We start from the raw sequence: 14,282 nt of genomic DNA, 5'->3' as shown, positions 1-14,282 counted from the left end.
TTTCTCCCTGGCATCCCCAAGCTGGGACGTTGCTCCACCACCAGAAATGGTCTCTGCTCGTTTGGCATCGCCTAGAGGAAGGCCACTCTCCAGCCTGTTATGCAGGAAATCAAGTTTTCTTTGTTTTTTGAGTTAGGTCCAACACTGTAGGAGAAAAGGGTTGTGTGAGCACCCAGTTCACTGCATTGGAGTTATTTCTTGGCATCATCGAGGCTGTATTTTCATGGGTCTGGTGACGTCCTGCCAGGGAACGTGTCTGTGATTGCTCCCAAGAGAGTGATCTGCTGTCACCCTTTTGGCCGGCACACCACCAACTCCCCAGGTACTCAATAACTTTTTTGCTTCAGTCTTCTCTGGCAACCGCTCTCCTCACCCCTCCACAGTCAATGGACAACATCTTGGGGACCAGGGGGGTAAAGCCCCTCCCACTGTAAGGGAAGATCAGGTTTGTGACCACCTGAGGAACCTGAACATATATAAGTCTATGGGACCTGATGAGATGCATCCCAGAGTCCTGAGGGAATTGGCTGATGTAGCTGCCAAGCCACTCTCCATGATATTTGAAAAGTCATGGCAGTCAGGTGAAGTCCCTGGTGACTGGAAGAAGGGAAACATTGTGCCCATCTTTAAAAAGGGTAGAAAGGATGACCCTGGGAACTACCAACCTGTCAGCCTCACCTCTGTGCCTGGGAAGATCATGGAACAGATCCTCCTAGAAGCTATGCTAAAGCACATGGAGGACAGGGAGGTGATTCAAGACAGCCAACATGGCTTTACCAAGGGCAAGTCCTGACTGACCAACCTAGTGGCTTTCTACGAGGGAGTTACCACATCAGTGGACAAGGGAAAAGCAATGCATGTCCTCTATCTGGACTTCTGTAAAGCCTTTGACACGGTCTCCCACAACATCCTTCTCTCTAAATTGGAGAGATATGGATGTGATGGGTGGACTGCTCAGTGGATAAGGAATTGGCTGGATGGTCGCATCTAGAGGGTAGCGGTCAATGGCTCAATGTCCAGGTGGAGATCAGTGACGAGTGGTGTCCCTCAGGGGTCTGTACTGGGACCAGTGCTGTTCAATATTTTCATCAATGACATTGACAGCGAGATCAAGTGCACCCTCAGCAAGTTTGTGGATGACACCAAGCTAAGCGGTGCAGTTGACACGCCAGAAGGGCGGGATGTCATCCAGAGGGACCTGGACAAGCTGGAGAAGTGGGCCTGTGTGAACCTCATGAGGTTCAACAAGGCCAAGTGCAGGGTCCTACACCTGGGTCAGGGCAATCCTCAGTTTCAATACAGGCTGGGGGATGATGTAATCAAGAGCAGCCCTGCGGAAAAGGCCTTGGGGGTACTGATGGACGAAAAGCTGGACATGAGCCAACAATGTGCGCTCGCAGCCCAGAAGGCCAACCGAATCCTGGGCTGCATCAACAGAAGCATGGCCAGCAGGTCGAGGGAGGTGATTCTGCCTCTCTACTTTGCTCTGGTGAGGCCTCACCTGGAGTACTGCATCGAGCTCTGGAGCTCTCAGCACAAGAAGGACATGGAGCTGTCGGAGCGGGTCCAGAGGAGGGACATGAAAATGACCTGAGGGCTGGAGCACCTCTTCTACAAGGACAGGCTTGTAGTTGTAGAGAGTTGTTGTTGTTCAGAGAGAGTTGAGGTTGTTCAGCCTGGAGAAGAGAAGGCTGCGGGGAGACCTTATAGCAGCCTTTCAGTACTTAAAGGGGGCCTATAGGAAAGATGGGGAGAGACTTTTTAGCAAGGCCTGTTGTGACAGGACAAGGAGCAATGGTTTTAAACTAAGGGAGGGCAGATTTAGACTGGATTTAAGAAAGAAATTTTTTACAATGAGGGTGGTGAGGCCCTGGAACAGGTTGCCCAGAGAGGTAGTGGAGGCCCCAATCCCAGAAACATTCAAGGTCAGGTTGGATGGGGCTCTGAGCAACCTGATCTAGTTAAAGATGTCCCTGCTCTTGCAGGGGGGTTGGACTAGACGACCTGAAAAGGTCCCTTCCAATCCAAAGCATTCTATGATTCTATGATCAAGTCTGTCCAAAGTAGACGGGAGCATCAGAGGAATCTTCCTTCTTCAGAGGAATCCTTCTTCAAGGACAAGTCAATGCTGACAGCCATACATTGCTCTAATCCCAATTCAACACAGCTCATTCTTTCCTAGAGCTCTTAGGACTAATATCTTCTCTAAACATACTCTTGAGATCCTCTCCAAAACCTGCCTTCATTAACTAGTGAACCTCATCCACCCCAAAGCTGTCTCCTTTGAGCTGTCCCGCTCAGCCTTGTTTTCCACAACCAGCTCAGTTGCTTTGGCAAAAGTCCCAACTGCCAGTAAGGGCCATATCTGAAAAGTGACCTAAAATACAAAGCTCTGGGAGAAGAAATCAGGTTTTCCTTCAATCAGTGCACCTCTCCGTGTTAGCTGGAAAGGAGCCAGCAGGGCTAAACATAGATACTAGCTATTTTCTTAAGAAAAAAGCCTTCCCCAGCTCTTAAACTCTCATCAGCAGTTATGTGGTACTACTGGGGAGGCAATCGAAAGCTGCTCCTTAGCTCTAATTCCACAGGATTTTAGGAGATCTCAGTTTACAGCCTGCTCCTAGGACATTGCTTCAGGGAGCAGCTGAGTCTCGATACCACCGCTTAAATCTGTGACGGTAGCTGTCCTGAAAAGCTTCTCCTACTTCTTGACTTTTCCAAAGACATGCTGTCTTGCATCACAGCTCTTGCCTTTGAGAAAGATGTGCAGATCTCTGCACCATAATTCATCTCAAGCCCTGATGTTGGTAAGCAGCCAGACAGCTGATACTGACATTTGCACTCTATCTTCTTGGATGGACAGGACATAAATCTAGAGTGTCCCTTCTTGGCTGGAGAGAGCACTGAGAGGGATGGTTGCTCCCATGTCTCTGACAATGAAGGACTGCAGGCCACATAGGTGACTTGGACCTCAGAGCTGTGGGGAATCACACACAGCAGTGTTAGCATACATAAAGTCAATCAGCAGAGTGACAACTCATCCAACCTTTCTTCCCCAAATCATATTTCTTCCAAGAAAAAGAAAACCCTCTGCATTTGAAGTGTTGGATATACTCAGCCTTTTTATTTTGTCAGATGAACACAAAAGGCAATCCATTTCCCAAAGCAGGACTTATTTCCCTTAAAGCCTCGTCTAACCAGAGCTCAAAAAACCGTGCCTGCCGTGCTGGGTGCTCCCAGAGTGAACATCTGCAGAGAGCCCTGGGGAGCTCTACAGATGCTTTCACCCCATGCAGTCCACTTGTGCACTGTCCATCACTGCTGAGAGGCTTTTGCAAGAAGCTACAGCTTGTGCGCGTCCTCTGTGAATGGCCACACCTACTGCATTTCTTGTACTTTGGTAGCTGGTATCTTGTACATACATCCCCAACACTTCTGCTCCCAGAGGGAGAGCTCACATGAGGTGGGCTAGAAGAAACAGAGGGATGTAGTCCAGCCCATGGCACCATGGAGGAGGGTGAGTGTGGAGCACCCCAAGGGTGAGGACCCAAAGGGTGAAGGCTCTCCAACTCAACAGTGCCAGCACCAACAAAGTAAACAGTATTCAGTACACAGTGAAACATCTCATCACTCCGTAGTACTCCACTAAGCTTTTACAGGTTGGTTTTTTTCAGAGTTGGGTATTCAAGGTTCTTAATTTTCCCCAAGATGTTTTCAGCAGCAGGGAAATAATGATGCAGCTGGGCAGCAAATTAAATTTAGAGCTGAAGTTGGAGCTCTTGTTGATCAAATAGTCTTTTCTCAAGGCTTATAGCAGCATCCAGCATCAAATACATCTCCTGGACTCAGGCTGGGCTCTGACTGTGGCTTCTTCACCAGCTGACAAGTGAAACGGCTAAAAAATACAGCAAGTATTTCCTCCGTAGCACTACTATGGCAAGTGCAGTCCCCTCCAGCCTGCACTGGCTACTTGGGGTACGGCTCAAAGTACCAATTTTCTTTAGTAAGACAGTGATTATTTTGGTCTGGAGAGCTGCTGGTCTGTTTTTGTATTGTTTCATTTTTTTTAATTGCATTGAATGTATCAGGGTCTCATTGTAAGAAAGTTTCAGTCATCATTGTAAAGCAAAAAAATTAGAAATTATCTAGCTACGGTAGATTTTAAATGACATTATTTCCAAAAAAGAAATATACTTGGCCTTCATCCTAGGAAGATGGGTTTCTCTGGTAGGCTCCATAGGCTGAGCAATACTTGTCAGGAAACTCAAAGATGGCAGGGTCCAGCTCACAGCCTCAAATTCCTGGAGCCGTAAATGGGAAATCTTGGGCTTTGGGGAGGCCCAGGGCTTTTCCAAGTCTTTTTTGCCAACCTTGTAACCATAGGTAGGACAGTTGCTCTTGAACTAGAGTCCCTGGAGGGCCTGAATCATTAGAGCAGGGGGACTGTCGGAAGTCCTCCTGGGATTCAGCAAAAATTTGATGAATGCAGAACTTTTCTTGCTTGCTGCAGTTAGCAATGAATGCTTTTGAATGATCACAGTTGTGAGACGGAGAGGAAATGTCCGCAGAGGTCCACTTTGATGACTGTCCCCTTCTTGTCACTCTCTTCTTTCCGCAGGTTGCATCTCCAACAGACACAAGCAATTTTGACAGCTTCCCGGAGGACAGTGATGAACCACCCCCTGACGACAACTCAGGATGGGACATAGATTTTTAATGTATTTCTCTTACCTGCTTCTGCCTTGCTGAAGACAGCTTCCTGGGACATGGCTGCCAGCAAAACTGAAAGAATTGGGGAGGATTAGTGCTCGGGGTCACCATGATGCCTTGATTGATGCTGCTACAGTAACTACAGTGGCATTAGGACTTACTGCTTAGATGACAATAGTGCTCTTCATGTTTTATGTTTGAACTTAAAATAGCAGTTGACATGGTGGTCCTGACACAAAGCCTTTCACCAGTAAAGAAATATGTTTTCTATCACTGCAACAATCTTGATACGCTCTTAATTATAAAAGTCGAGAGATACGTAGTGTAAGATGCACTTAATCCTAGCTGCAAGGTACTGGCTTTATCGGTAGGATCAATAGTAATTTATTAAGTGCTGTAGCTAAATACAGTGCAGGATTTGGGCTACTCCCACCCTCCAAACTCTTCTTCTACTGTAGGCCAGTGTAGGAGCAAAGGAGGACCACAACGGTACTGGTCAAAGAGTTCACATCAAAGCAGTGGTAAAATTTGTCCTTTTTCTTTCCGAGCAGTATTCTTGACAAGACTGAATGTTATCTTTCCTCTTTCTTTTGGAGAAATTTTTTTTTAGCCTGGTAAAACAAAAGCACAACTGCTCTAGATCCTGTTAAGGCAGATATGGGTTGCTTCTCTCATACAGCTGAGAACATACTGTAACACGACGTTTGGAGGGGTTTTTTTCCTTTCCCTTGGTACAAATACATAACTGCATGGAAAAAATCATAAAATTAATCCATTTTACATATAAAATAGTGCTTAAATAATGGTCCTGTAATAAAGTGACAGCAGCCCACTGGTCTTATTGATTAGCTACTAGGCATAAAACTAAGCTTAATTTTTACCTTTTTAGAACCCAAAGGGAAAACATAAGACCCGTAATGTACTTTATAGGTGCTATGTACTTCATCTATGTACAATATAAATTGAGTCAACCACCATTTCAGAAATATGTAGCAAGAGGCATCATTCTCCATCACGCTCTTAGATGATTTTACATCTCCATGTCTGCATCTCTTCTGTGTTTAGTACAAAGCTAATTAAAATAAAAGGTGGTACAGGGCCAGTTTGCTGGCTCTGTTTGTAATATTGACTGTAAAAATGTAATCCTAATGCCTCACCAGACTAAGGAGCTCCACAGGAAAGTCAGTGGAATTAAATGGAAAACGGATATTAGATGTGTTTATGCGAGGTCTCCATGTCTAGATGGCTAGAGCCGAGTCAGCTTGTATGAAAAAAAGAGCTGGGGAAAACAATACTATCGTGTGTATGCTCACTTCCACTGCTTTTCCTTTGCTTTAGTGCAGTCTCTTCTGATTTGTAGGATGTAACAGAGGGATCCTGTCCTGGATGCCTGCTTGTGGTATATGCGTGGGACTAAAAGTTTATCAGCTTTCAGTCTCTGTAGCAGGCCTTGCCCCAAAAAATTAGCAGATGCTGCCTCATTTCATCTCAGAGGTGCCAAGAGCTGTTGTATACGCTGAAAGTCAAAAGGTGAACTTTTGCTCAAAAGTCATTTATATGAGTTTTGCCTACATAGTACATGGAAAATGTTATGTTTTTAACAGTAAAAAATTATTTCCCTGATGCTAGATCCTAACTCTTTCCCATATTCCTAACAAAAGCGACTTAATAGAGCATATTAAAAAGATATTTGCTCCCCTTCTTTGACAGCATTGACAATGCCTGCTGTTCACCAGCAAACTAAAGAGCTCGGTCATCACAACACCTTCAAAACCAGTCTGTGTTGCTGAATTTGCTCCCTAGTTTTCTGAAGAGTGAGGCGACACTGTCGGCACAATAACTTCAGGTTATTTCCACTATTCATTGATCATTAAAACTTGTTTGCCTTGAAAACCATAGGGAAAAGGCAGTAACTATGTCTCCTGGGAATTACTCATATAGGGCAAATACACGCTTGCTTTTCAGCCTTTCTCTGAGTGATGGAAGACACTGAAAGCCAATGCTGAATACTAGGGCTAAAATAATCGCTAGGCATCTTAGCAGACAGGCTGCTGCCTAAAAGCCGAATTCTTTACTCACATCCCCCTGGTTTTTCACTCGATGGATGCGGCAACGTTGGAGGAGAAAACTTGTTGCATTTGGTAACTTTCTGTAGAAGAACGTGAGAGGAGTTTGTCCCAAAATGATGACATTCAGTAACTGAGATGCAGGTCAGTCAAGGGGTTGCCGGGAGGAAAGAGCATCACAATGATTTTGGGGGGCAACCCGAAAATGTTACGGGAAGAAGGTTTTAAAACCGACTGATTGAGTTATTTTTCTTCCTTCCTATCCCTTTTTCCTTATGCCACACACGGTAATTAATACCTGCAGCATGTGGCATGCACTGTACCGAATATAAGTTTATTTTGATATCAAACACCTCACTCAAGTTTCATCACCTTTCCTAAGCATACTTTAAACAACACACTTATCATATGTGTATGATAAACGCCTTCATTTATAAGTAATATATTTGAGTTGCATTATATATATATAAATATATTCACAATAACAGATTGCCTCTGTGTTTCCACTTACTGTTCTTTCTTCTTTGTCTCCTTTTTTAATATATGGGACGATGGCATATTTACATAAGGGGAAATCAACTCCCGCATTTAAAAATGAGTGTATTAAGATTGGTGTCGTTAAGACACAGACGATTGTAGCTTCTCACAGTGCTGCAGTATCCATAGCAAACTCTTTATTTAACAACAGGACCACAAGCGAATATTTATGTAAATAGGTATTTTCGTGTTGATATTTTGTGGTACACATACAACTTTTTCTTTTAGAGTTTCATGGCATTATTACTTCTTTTTCTTATTTGTAATGTAATGTTTTTAGATCAAGGTAGACTTGAATTAATGTCATAATTGTCAGTATTATTAAACTTTATGTCAACTGTACTGTTAACTCATCTGTCCCATAGTTTTAGAACATGACTAGCTATCTGGCATTGTTGCAAGTGCCTTAAATCCATGGCATCCTATTGAAAAAAAAAATTACAAATTTGGTGTTATGCTGCATGACAAAGACAAACACACCTCAAAATGTCGTCCTTTCTTAGCTTGCTGCGTTTTACAGTTCTTTCTGCTACCAATTTCTAAGCCTTTGTTATATAATATTGATGAATTACAGAAATGATGACGTCGTTCTCTTATTTCTGTTCAATGTACCAGAGCTGTGTATCTGTTAATGAGATACAGAGTCATTTCTGTGAAATGTATAAATGTTATGTGCAGGTCAAATTAATATATGACATCCTATCAGTCCGTAGACAGGTATTCCTGTTTTGCTAAGCTGTGCAGATTCAACCCATCGTTCCATCCAGCGCCAACCTCCCGTCTTATACGAACCCCATTAGAAATCTCCCGCCCGGAAAAAATGATGAGTGACTCGGTGTGCAACCTGACCTATGTTTTTTGACCTGAAACCCCAACGCAACAGCGTAGCTCATTTGCACCACTCAACAAAACGGGATCCATGCTTTTCCCCCCAACTCCTTCTATATGCAACCCACTGCGGAGGCAAGCCCTCGGCACTCCTGCAGAGCTGAGCTGGAAAGCTGGAAGCTCCTCGTCCTCTGCAGCTCCCCAGCCGCGTAAACCAGGCGTGATGCTGAGACTTGGGCGGTTTTAGGGCTTTACCGGCAAAAGGAGAAATTCTCGTTTGGAGTTGCCTATCGTCCCGAGTCCCAACTTACGCTGTTTTTACACTGGCCCTTTGTTTTATATTCTTATTTTCTCCAGTTTTCTTCTTACATAAAAGAGGTTTTGTTTGTCTGACAAATGTCAGTCATCCACCGGTCATCAGCCGGTTGCACTCTTTTGATGTAGATTTAAGAACTTTTTTTCATAAACTTTAACCGCTTTTGTTTTGCTCTGTATTTTCCCTGCAGCTGTAATTGCCGAGTGCCTGTTGTATACTTTATAGAGTTGAAATAAAAATAATTACTTTTGAACAGTGTGTCAACATCTTTCTTCCATGGCAGAAGCTAAGTTTAGGATAGTGCTTCTGCTTAGCGATTAAATCAGGTTTTTTATTTATTCTCATTTATGACAATATGCAGTAAGTGATAACCAAACAAAATGTATGGTACTTATAGATTAGTACTGGGGTCCCAGCTTGTATCTTCATCCAGATTTTCTGCAGGATGGCCACAGTTACTGTACTTTAGCGCTTATTTGAGCAGCGGCATCACCCCAAGCAGCCCAGCCAAAGGGGTCCAAGGCTGATGGGGCTCCTGCTTCGAGCAGAGTTGGCACTGGGTGACACCCCCCCCCAGTTTGTTTCCAACCCAAATTATCCTGTGAGCATGTTAAGCACGAAGCACATTTACAGCATGTTTACTCTTCAGGGATGAAGAATTCACTTTATATTTTGATTGCTGCCAATATAAGCGAGTCCAGGGCATGCAGCTGGGAAGGGACCATATTTCCAACGCTGAGTTGCATCATCCTAGATGGGATGTGACTGCGAACAACACCCATGTCAAAAAACAATGGTGTTCTTGTCATCGCTGTCCCTTACAGGAAATGCCAAGAGGTGGTGATGGAGGCGCAGCCATTAATGGCAGCACAGCCACGGGATGTCATGAAGACATCACCTCTGTATGCAGGATGATGCAGCGTTCAAGATGCTGAGACTCTGTCCATCCCAATGGATTTAAATCCATCCCTGGGAAACTACTCAGCCCCCCTGTGACACAAGTGTCTTCTTTAAATCTCAGCAAGGTCAAGGTTAGGGGTGTACTTCAGTGCTATGTGGACAGAGAGACAAGTAAAAACTGGGAAAAGGAGCAAGAAAACATCCTCCCAGGAGTGAAATAAATTTGGTAACTGCCTAAGCAGGAGCTGGGAAACATTACAAAATTATTTTGCAGGATGTAGCAATCACAGATACGAGTTCATAATACAATAAAAAGCCCAGGGTGACGTGGCCCTCACCTGAAACTGCAAGGGAAATACAGGGATTTCAGGGCAAGGTGTGGCCCTCATTCTTGCAGGCTAAAAATAGCAAGGCCCCAGTTCGCCTGACTGTGGCAGGGATGTCTGCTGGCCGCTGACTCAGCCGCACCGCTTCCGCCAGCACCTGTGTTAGGTGCTCGCCGAAACTTTCCCAGCCAATTATTAGCCCAGCTTGAGCCTCTTAGGCCTGAAATACCTGACAGCAGCTCCCCGCAGAGTGACAGCGATGACCGTCGCGCTGGAGGTGGGTGAGCGCTGCTGGGGCTTTAATGGCAGGACTGCAGTGTCTGAAATCACCCACCCTTATGGGAATAAATATTTATGATGGGCTTGGGCATCGCTGCGGTGTTTAAGCTTTTTGCCTTTATTTTCTTTCAAACCCGGCTAAAAAAAAAATGAATAAGAGCATTAGGACGTCACCATGAAAAAAATCAATTTAATTAATTGGTGTTTGCTGCTGCAAAACAACCCCTCGGGGGGGCGGGGGCGGCGCTGCCTCGCCGCGACCGCCAGGGGGCGCCGTGGTGCCGGCCGCGCCACGCTGCCCCGGTGGGGTCGGGTGGTCGGGGGGCCCGCGGCGCCCCGGTGCAGGGACCTGGGCGTGGGGGGGGCGACCTTTTTGATCTCCCCGCATCAAAGGGCCCGGGAGCTCCCCCACCAATGTTGCCCCCCCCAATCCCGACGGAGGTGCTGCTCGGGCTGGGGTCAGGCTAGTACGCGGGCAGGAGAGTGCGCGGGCAGGAGCGGCGGGGGGGGCCGACGGACACCGACGGGGGTTGCGGGCCGGGGCTTAGCCCCCGCCGTGTCCCGGCCGCACACACACCCCGGGCCGGGGGCGTGCGGAGCGGCCCCCTCCTTTCCTGCAAAGCTGCGCTGGCGCCAGGAAGGGCGCGGGGGAGGGCAGGGCGCAGACTTACAGGAGACCAAAGGACCGACTCTGCCACCGAGGGGGGGCCTTTCTGCACCCCACCGCGCCTCCCAGCCACTGTGGGGGGGTTGCATGGGGCGACCCCCCCCACCTTTCCCCGTCCCCCCCGCGGCGGGCGAGGCGGCGCGCCCGGCTGGAGACAGCTACGGCGTCGGGGCGTGCAGAGCATCTGGCCGGGGACCGGGCAGGGGGAGGATGCCGGGGGGGGGGGGGGGGCGGTGTCTGTCCTCGCCTTTGCGAAATCCCCTCCCGGGCTGGCGGCCAATGACGGAGCCCTCGGGGCGGGGTGGGGGGGTGGTTTTGGGGGCTCATAGGCACAACCCCCCGGGGGCCTTTTGAAATCCCATCCGCCGTGCCCTCCTCCCCGAGGGGGCGGGCGCAGGAGGCAGCCCCCCGGGGGTATAAAGGCGGCGGCGGGCAGCGCAGGTAGCTGTTGATCGGGGGCCGCGGGAGCTGCTTCGCCGACGAGATACTACCCGGACGGGACGGGACGGGACGGGACGGGACGGGACGGGACGAGGATGCGGGGGCTGGTAGCGCTGCTGGCGGCGCTGAGCTGTGCGGCCCCGGCGGGGCGGGCGGCGGCGCCCGGCGGCGCCCTCAGCTCCAACGCCATCAAGGGACCCCCCCCGGGAGGGGCGGCCGAGGCCAGCGCCGCCCCCGCCGCCCCCTTCGACGGCAGCAACAAGCCGCCGCCGGCCGCCACCCGGCAGGTAGGAGCGGGGATGCGCCGGGGAGGGGGGCGACACGGGACACCGGGGATGGAGGGACACGCACCGGGGATGGGAGGTGGCGGCCCCGCTGACCCCTCCGCCTCCTCTCTGCCCCCCCCCCCCCCCCCCCCCAGCCTTTCCCCTGCGCCGAGGACGAGGACTGCGGCCCCGAGGAGTTTTGCGGGGGGGCGGCCCGCGGCGGGGGCGCCCCGCTCTGCCTCGCCTGCCGGAGACGCCGCAAGCGCTGCCTGCGCGACGCCATGTGCTGCCCCGGCACGACCTGCAGCAACGGTGAGGGGCAGCAGGGCTTGGGGAGGAGGGGGACACCCTGGGGGTGTCCGCGGGACGGGATGTCAGGGTCCCGCCCGTGCCTGACAGCCGTCCCGCTGCCTCCCTCCCGCAGGGCTCTGCGCCCCCCCGGAGCCTCCCCACGGAGCCGCCGAGCTGGACGAGATCGGCACCGAGGTGCTGCCCCGACGGACGCCTGCTCCAGCCTGGCTCCCCACTGCCAAAGGTAAGGGGGTCCCCAGCATCGTGACCCCACTGTCCCCCATCAGGGGCTGCCCACCCTGCCCCTGTGTTGTCCCTCATGGGGTCGGTCTGGGATGCCCACCCTGCCCCGCTGTCCCTTGTGGGGTTGGCCCAGGATGCCCACCCTGCCCTGTTGTCCCCCTTGGAGCAGCCCAGGCTGCCCACCCTGCCTCACTGTCCCCTGTGGGGAAATACCCACCTGCCCCACCCTCCCCCGTGGGAGCGTCCCAGACTGAGCACATGCCATGCTGTCCACACGCAGGTGAGGAAGGGGACTTCTGCCTGCGTTCATCGGACTGCGCAGCTGGACTGTGCTGCGCCCGTCACTTCTGGTCCAAAATCTGCAAGCCGGTGCTGCGAGAAGGGCAGGTGTGTACCCGGCACCGGCGGAAAGGCACCCACGGCCTGGAGATCTTCCAGCGGTGCCAGTGTGCCGAGGGGCTGGCTTGCCGCCTCCAGCGAGAGCACGGCCCCACCGACACCTCCCGCCTGCACACCTGCCAGCGGCACTGAGCATCGCCAGACAGACGGACAGGACGGGAAGGACTCCGGCCCTGCCGGAGCGGAAGGTTGTTTCTCAAGGGAACTACTTTTAAGCGACTAATTGCAGTACGTTACTGTGTTGTGAATACTTGAGCTGGCACTTAGCTGTACATAACACCGGGACTTTTAATGACTCTTTTTTTTTTTCCAAGGGTGCTGCCTTGTGCTCTTCAAGCCGTGACTGTGACTTTGTGCACACTGGGTTTTTAAATCTAGGTCAAAGGGATGTGACGGTCTGTTTGCGAGCAAATAAACCGTTCTTTGAAATCAGCCCAAGACACCTGTGCATCCCTGCCTGCTCATCCCTGCCTGCACGCAGCCGCCATAGTCCCTCCCTGCCCCATGGGTGGGGAGATGTGCCCCGGGGGGGGAAATGCCCAAAAAGAGAGGGGAGGAGTGGGGTGGCTCATTGCTGGCACCCCACAGGAAAGGCCATTTGGTTATCACTATTTATTCAGCTCCTTTTTAGGAATTAGTGTGCCACAGTAGGCACTGATATCCTCTGGCCACTGGATAGGGGGCCAAGGATGGGCACTGTGGCCAGGGCTCTGAGAAGGGCAGGTGGCAGTGAAACACCCTCTTGCCTGATCTTTCCATGGGGTGAGGAGGGCATGAGAGATGGCCAGAGGGGCTGTGCTGGACTGCAACAGGTGGCCAACCACAGGACTGGTGCTGAGGAGCACAGTCATCTCAACCACTCCATCAGTGCAATCTTTGTTCCATGCACAATAAAGACTTATATTTCACTTCACTTTGCAGCCTGTTACTATGAGTTTCAGGATGGCTTGGAGGGAGGGAAAGCTGCAAGCACGCATTTTTTTTCCCCATCCCCTTTAGCTTCTAAAACTGTCCACCTATTGCAAGTCGTTGTAAATGTGCATGGAGCGAGAGTGGGGGCCATTTCAAGCAGCATGGGGCTGGTGGGCAGCAAGTTCAGTGCTGGCACCTCTGTCCTGTGCCTAGCTGGCAGGCTGCCCTCAACCTGGGGAAGGCATTCGGGATGCAAAACCATGCCCAAGTCTTCCCTGTACAACCCAAAAGCGCTTTGTACCCAAGTCCAAATCTGACTGCAAGGCAGCACATTCCTGGGCAGCTCTGAGGGCGCCATGTCCCACTTGCAGGGATGCTCCAGCAGTGCCACATCTTGTTTTAAAATGCAACCTGATCACGAGTGTTTGGTGCCTCTAGCGTTAACGCTGCCTATTTACGGACCTTGGGGACTGCACTGGTACATGGGATTACTGAACACAAACCCAAACTGTAGCTCTCGCAGGAGTCTGCAAGTACCAGCTGGTGCTGAACCAAGCCTGCAGCTACAGAAAAATGCAAAGGGAGCACACAGCCCCCTGTAGAGGGAAATTATTAAAAAGGAGCCTTCCTCTTGCACGGACAAGGAGGTCATCGCTTTTCTCCAGCTCTTTTCAACACTGGGCTGGGTGGCATCTGGGCAGGCTGAGAATAGTCAAAGCTGGCCCAAACCGGAGGGTAAAACACTGATGCTCCTTAAACCACCTAAATACACTGGGGCATTTGTCCCCATCAAACTATTTGCAGCAACTGAGGAAGGCTGCTATAGCCACAGTGACTGTGGCCGGAGCTGTGTGTGCCATAAACTAAGTGGCAATCCACAGGTTGCAGCGATGTTGCATGGTGACATTGCTGGACGGCACGTGTTTAAGTCTCACTGTCCCAGGCCTGCAGTTGGGAACAGCTTTTACTAGGGTTGCAGTATGAGCTGGGGTTTGAAGCAGCCCCCTGAAAGAGCTCATAACTCAAAAGCCTGAGTTTAGTGCTTTAATCATTGTGCAAGGCTTCAAAAATTGTTTAAAAATACACTTTTAAAAATACTTT

General features: G+C 50.0%; 2 protein-coding genes across 3 annotated transcripts in view; both read left to right on the top strand.

Annotated features, from left to right (window-relative positions):
* The window catches only part of PRKG1 (protein kinase cGMP-dependent 1), a 529,338-nt gene extending 520,634 nt beyond the window's left edge, over positions 1 to 8,704 (top strand). For both annotated transcript variants that reach the window (XM_075505445.1, XM_075505444.1), the window contains exon 18: positions 4,619 to 8,704. In XM_075505445.1, coding sequence (XP_075361560.1) covers positions 4,619 to 4,717 — 99 coding nt within the window. In that variant the 3' untranslated portion in view covers positions 4,718 to 8,704. The remainder of the gene's footprint in view (positions 1 to 4,618) is intronic.
* Positions 8,705 to 11,077: 2,373 nt separating this feature from the next.
* On the top strand, positions 11,078 to 12,801 carry DKK1 (dickkopf Wnt signaling pathway inhibitor 1). The gene is made up of 4 exons (XM_075504151.1): positions 11,078 to 11,357; positions 11,492 to 11,648; positions 11,761 to 11,871; positions 12,151 to 12,801. Exons 1-4 carry the CDS (start codon positions 11,166 to 11,168, stop codon positions 12,399 to 12,401), a joined length of 711 nt encoding a protein of 236 aa, XP_075360266.1. The 5' UTR covers positions 11,078 to 11,165; the 3' UTR covers positions 12,402 to 12,801.
* The last annotated feature ends 1,481 nt before the right edge of the window (positions 12,802 to 14,282 follow it).

Source organism: Mycteria americana, chromosome 6 (assembly GCF_035582795.1).
Source record: "Mycteria americana isolate JAX WOST 10 ecotype Jacksonville Zoo and Gardens chromosome 6, USCA_MyAme_1.0, whole genome shotgun sequence".
Lineage (NCBI taxonomy): Eukaryota > Metazoa > Chordata > Aves > Ciconiiformes > Ciconiidae > Mycteria > Mycteria americana.
This window is presented reverse-complemented; position numbering and strand designations above follow the sequence as displayed.

Excerpts from the sequence above, each read along its gene's own strand:
- DKK1 (XM_075504151.1), top strand. The coding sequence starts at position 11,166 with ATGCGGGGGCTGGTAGCGCTGCTGGCGGCGCTGAGCTGTGCGGCCCCG. Across the intron at positions 11,358-11,491 it reads CGCCGGCCGCCACCCGGCAG|CCTTTCCCCTGCGCCGAGGA; the intron begins GTAGGAGCGGGG and ends CCCCCCCCCCAG. Across the intron at positions 11,649-11,760 it reads CGGCACGACCTGCAGCAACG|GGCTCTGCGCCCCCCCGGAG; the intron begins GTGAGGGGCAGC and ends TCCCTCCCGCAG.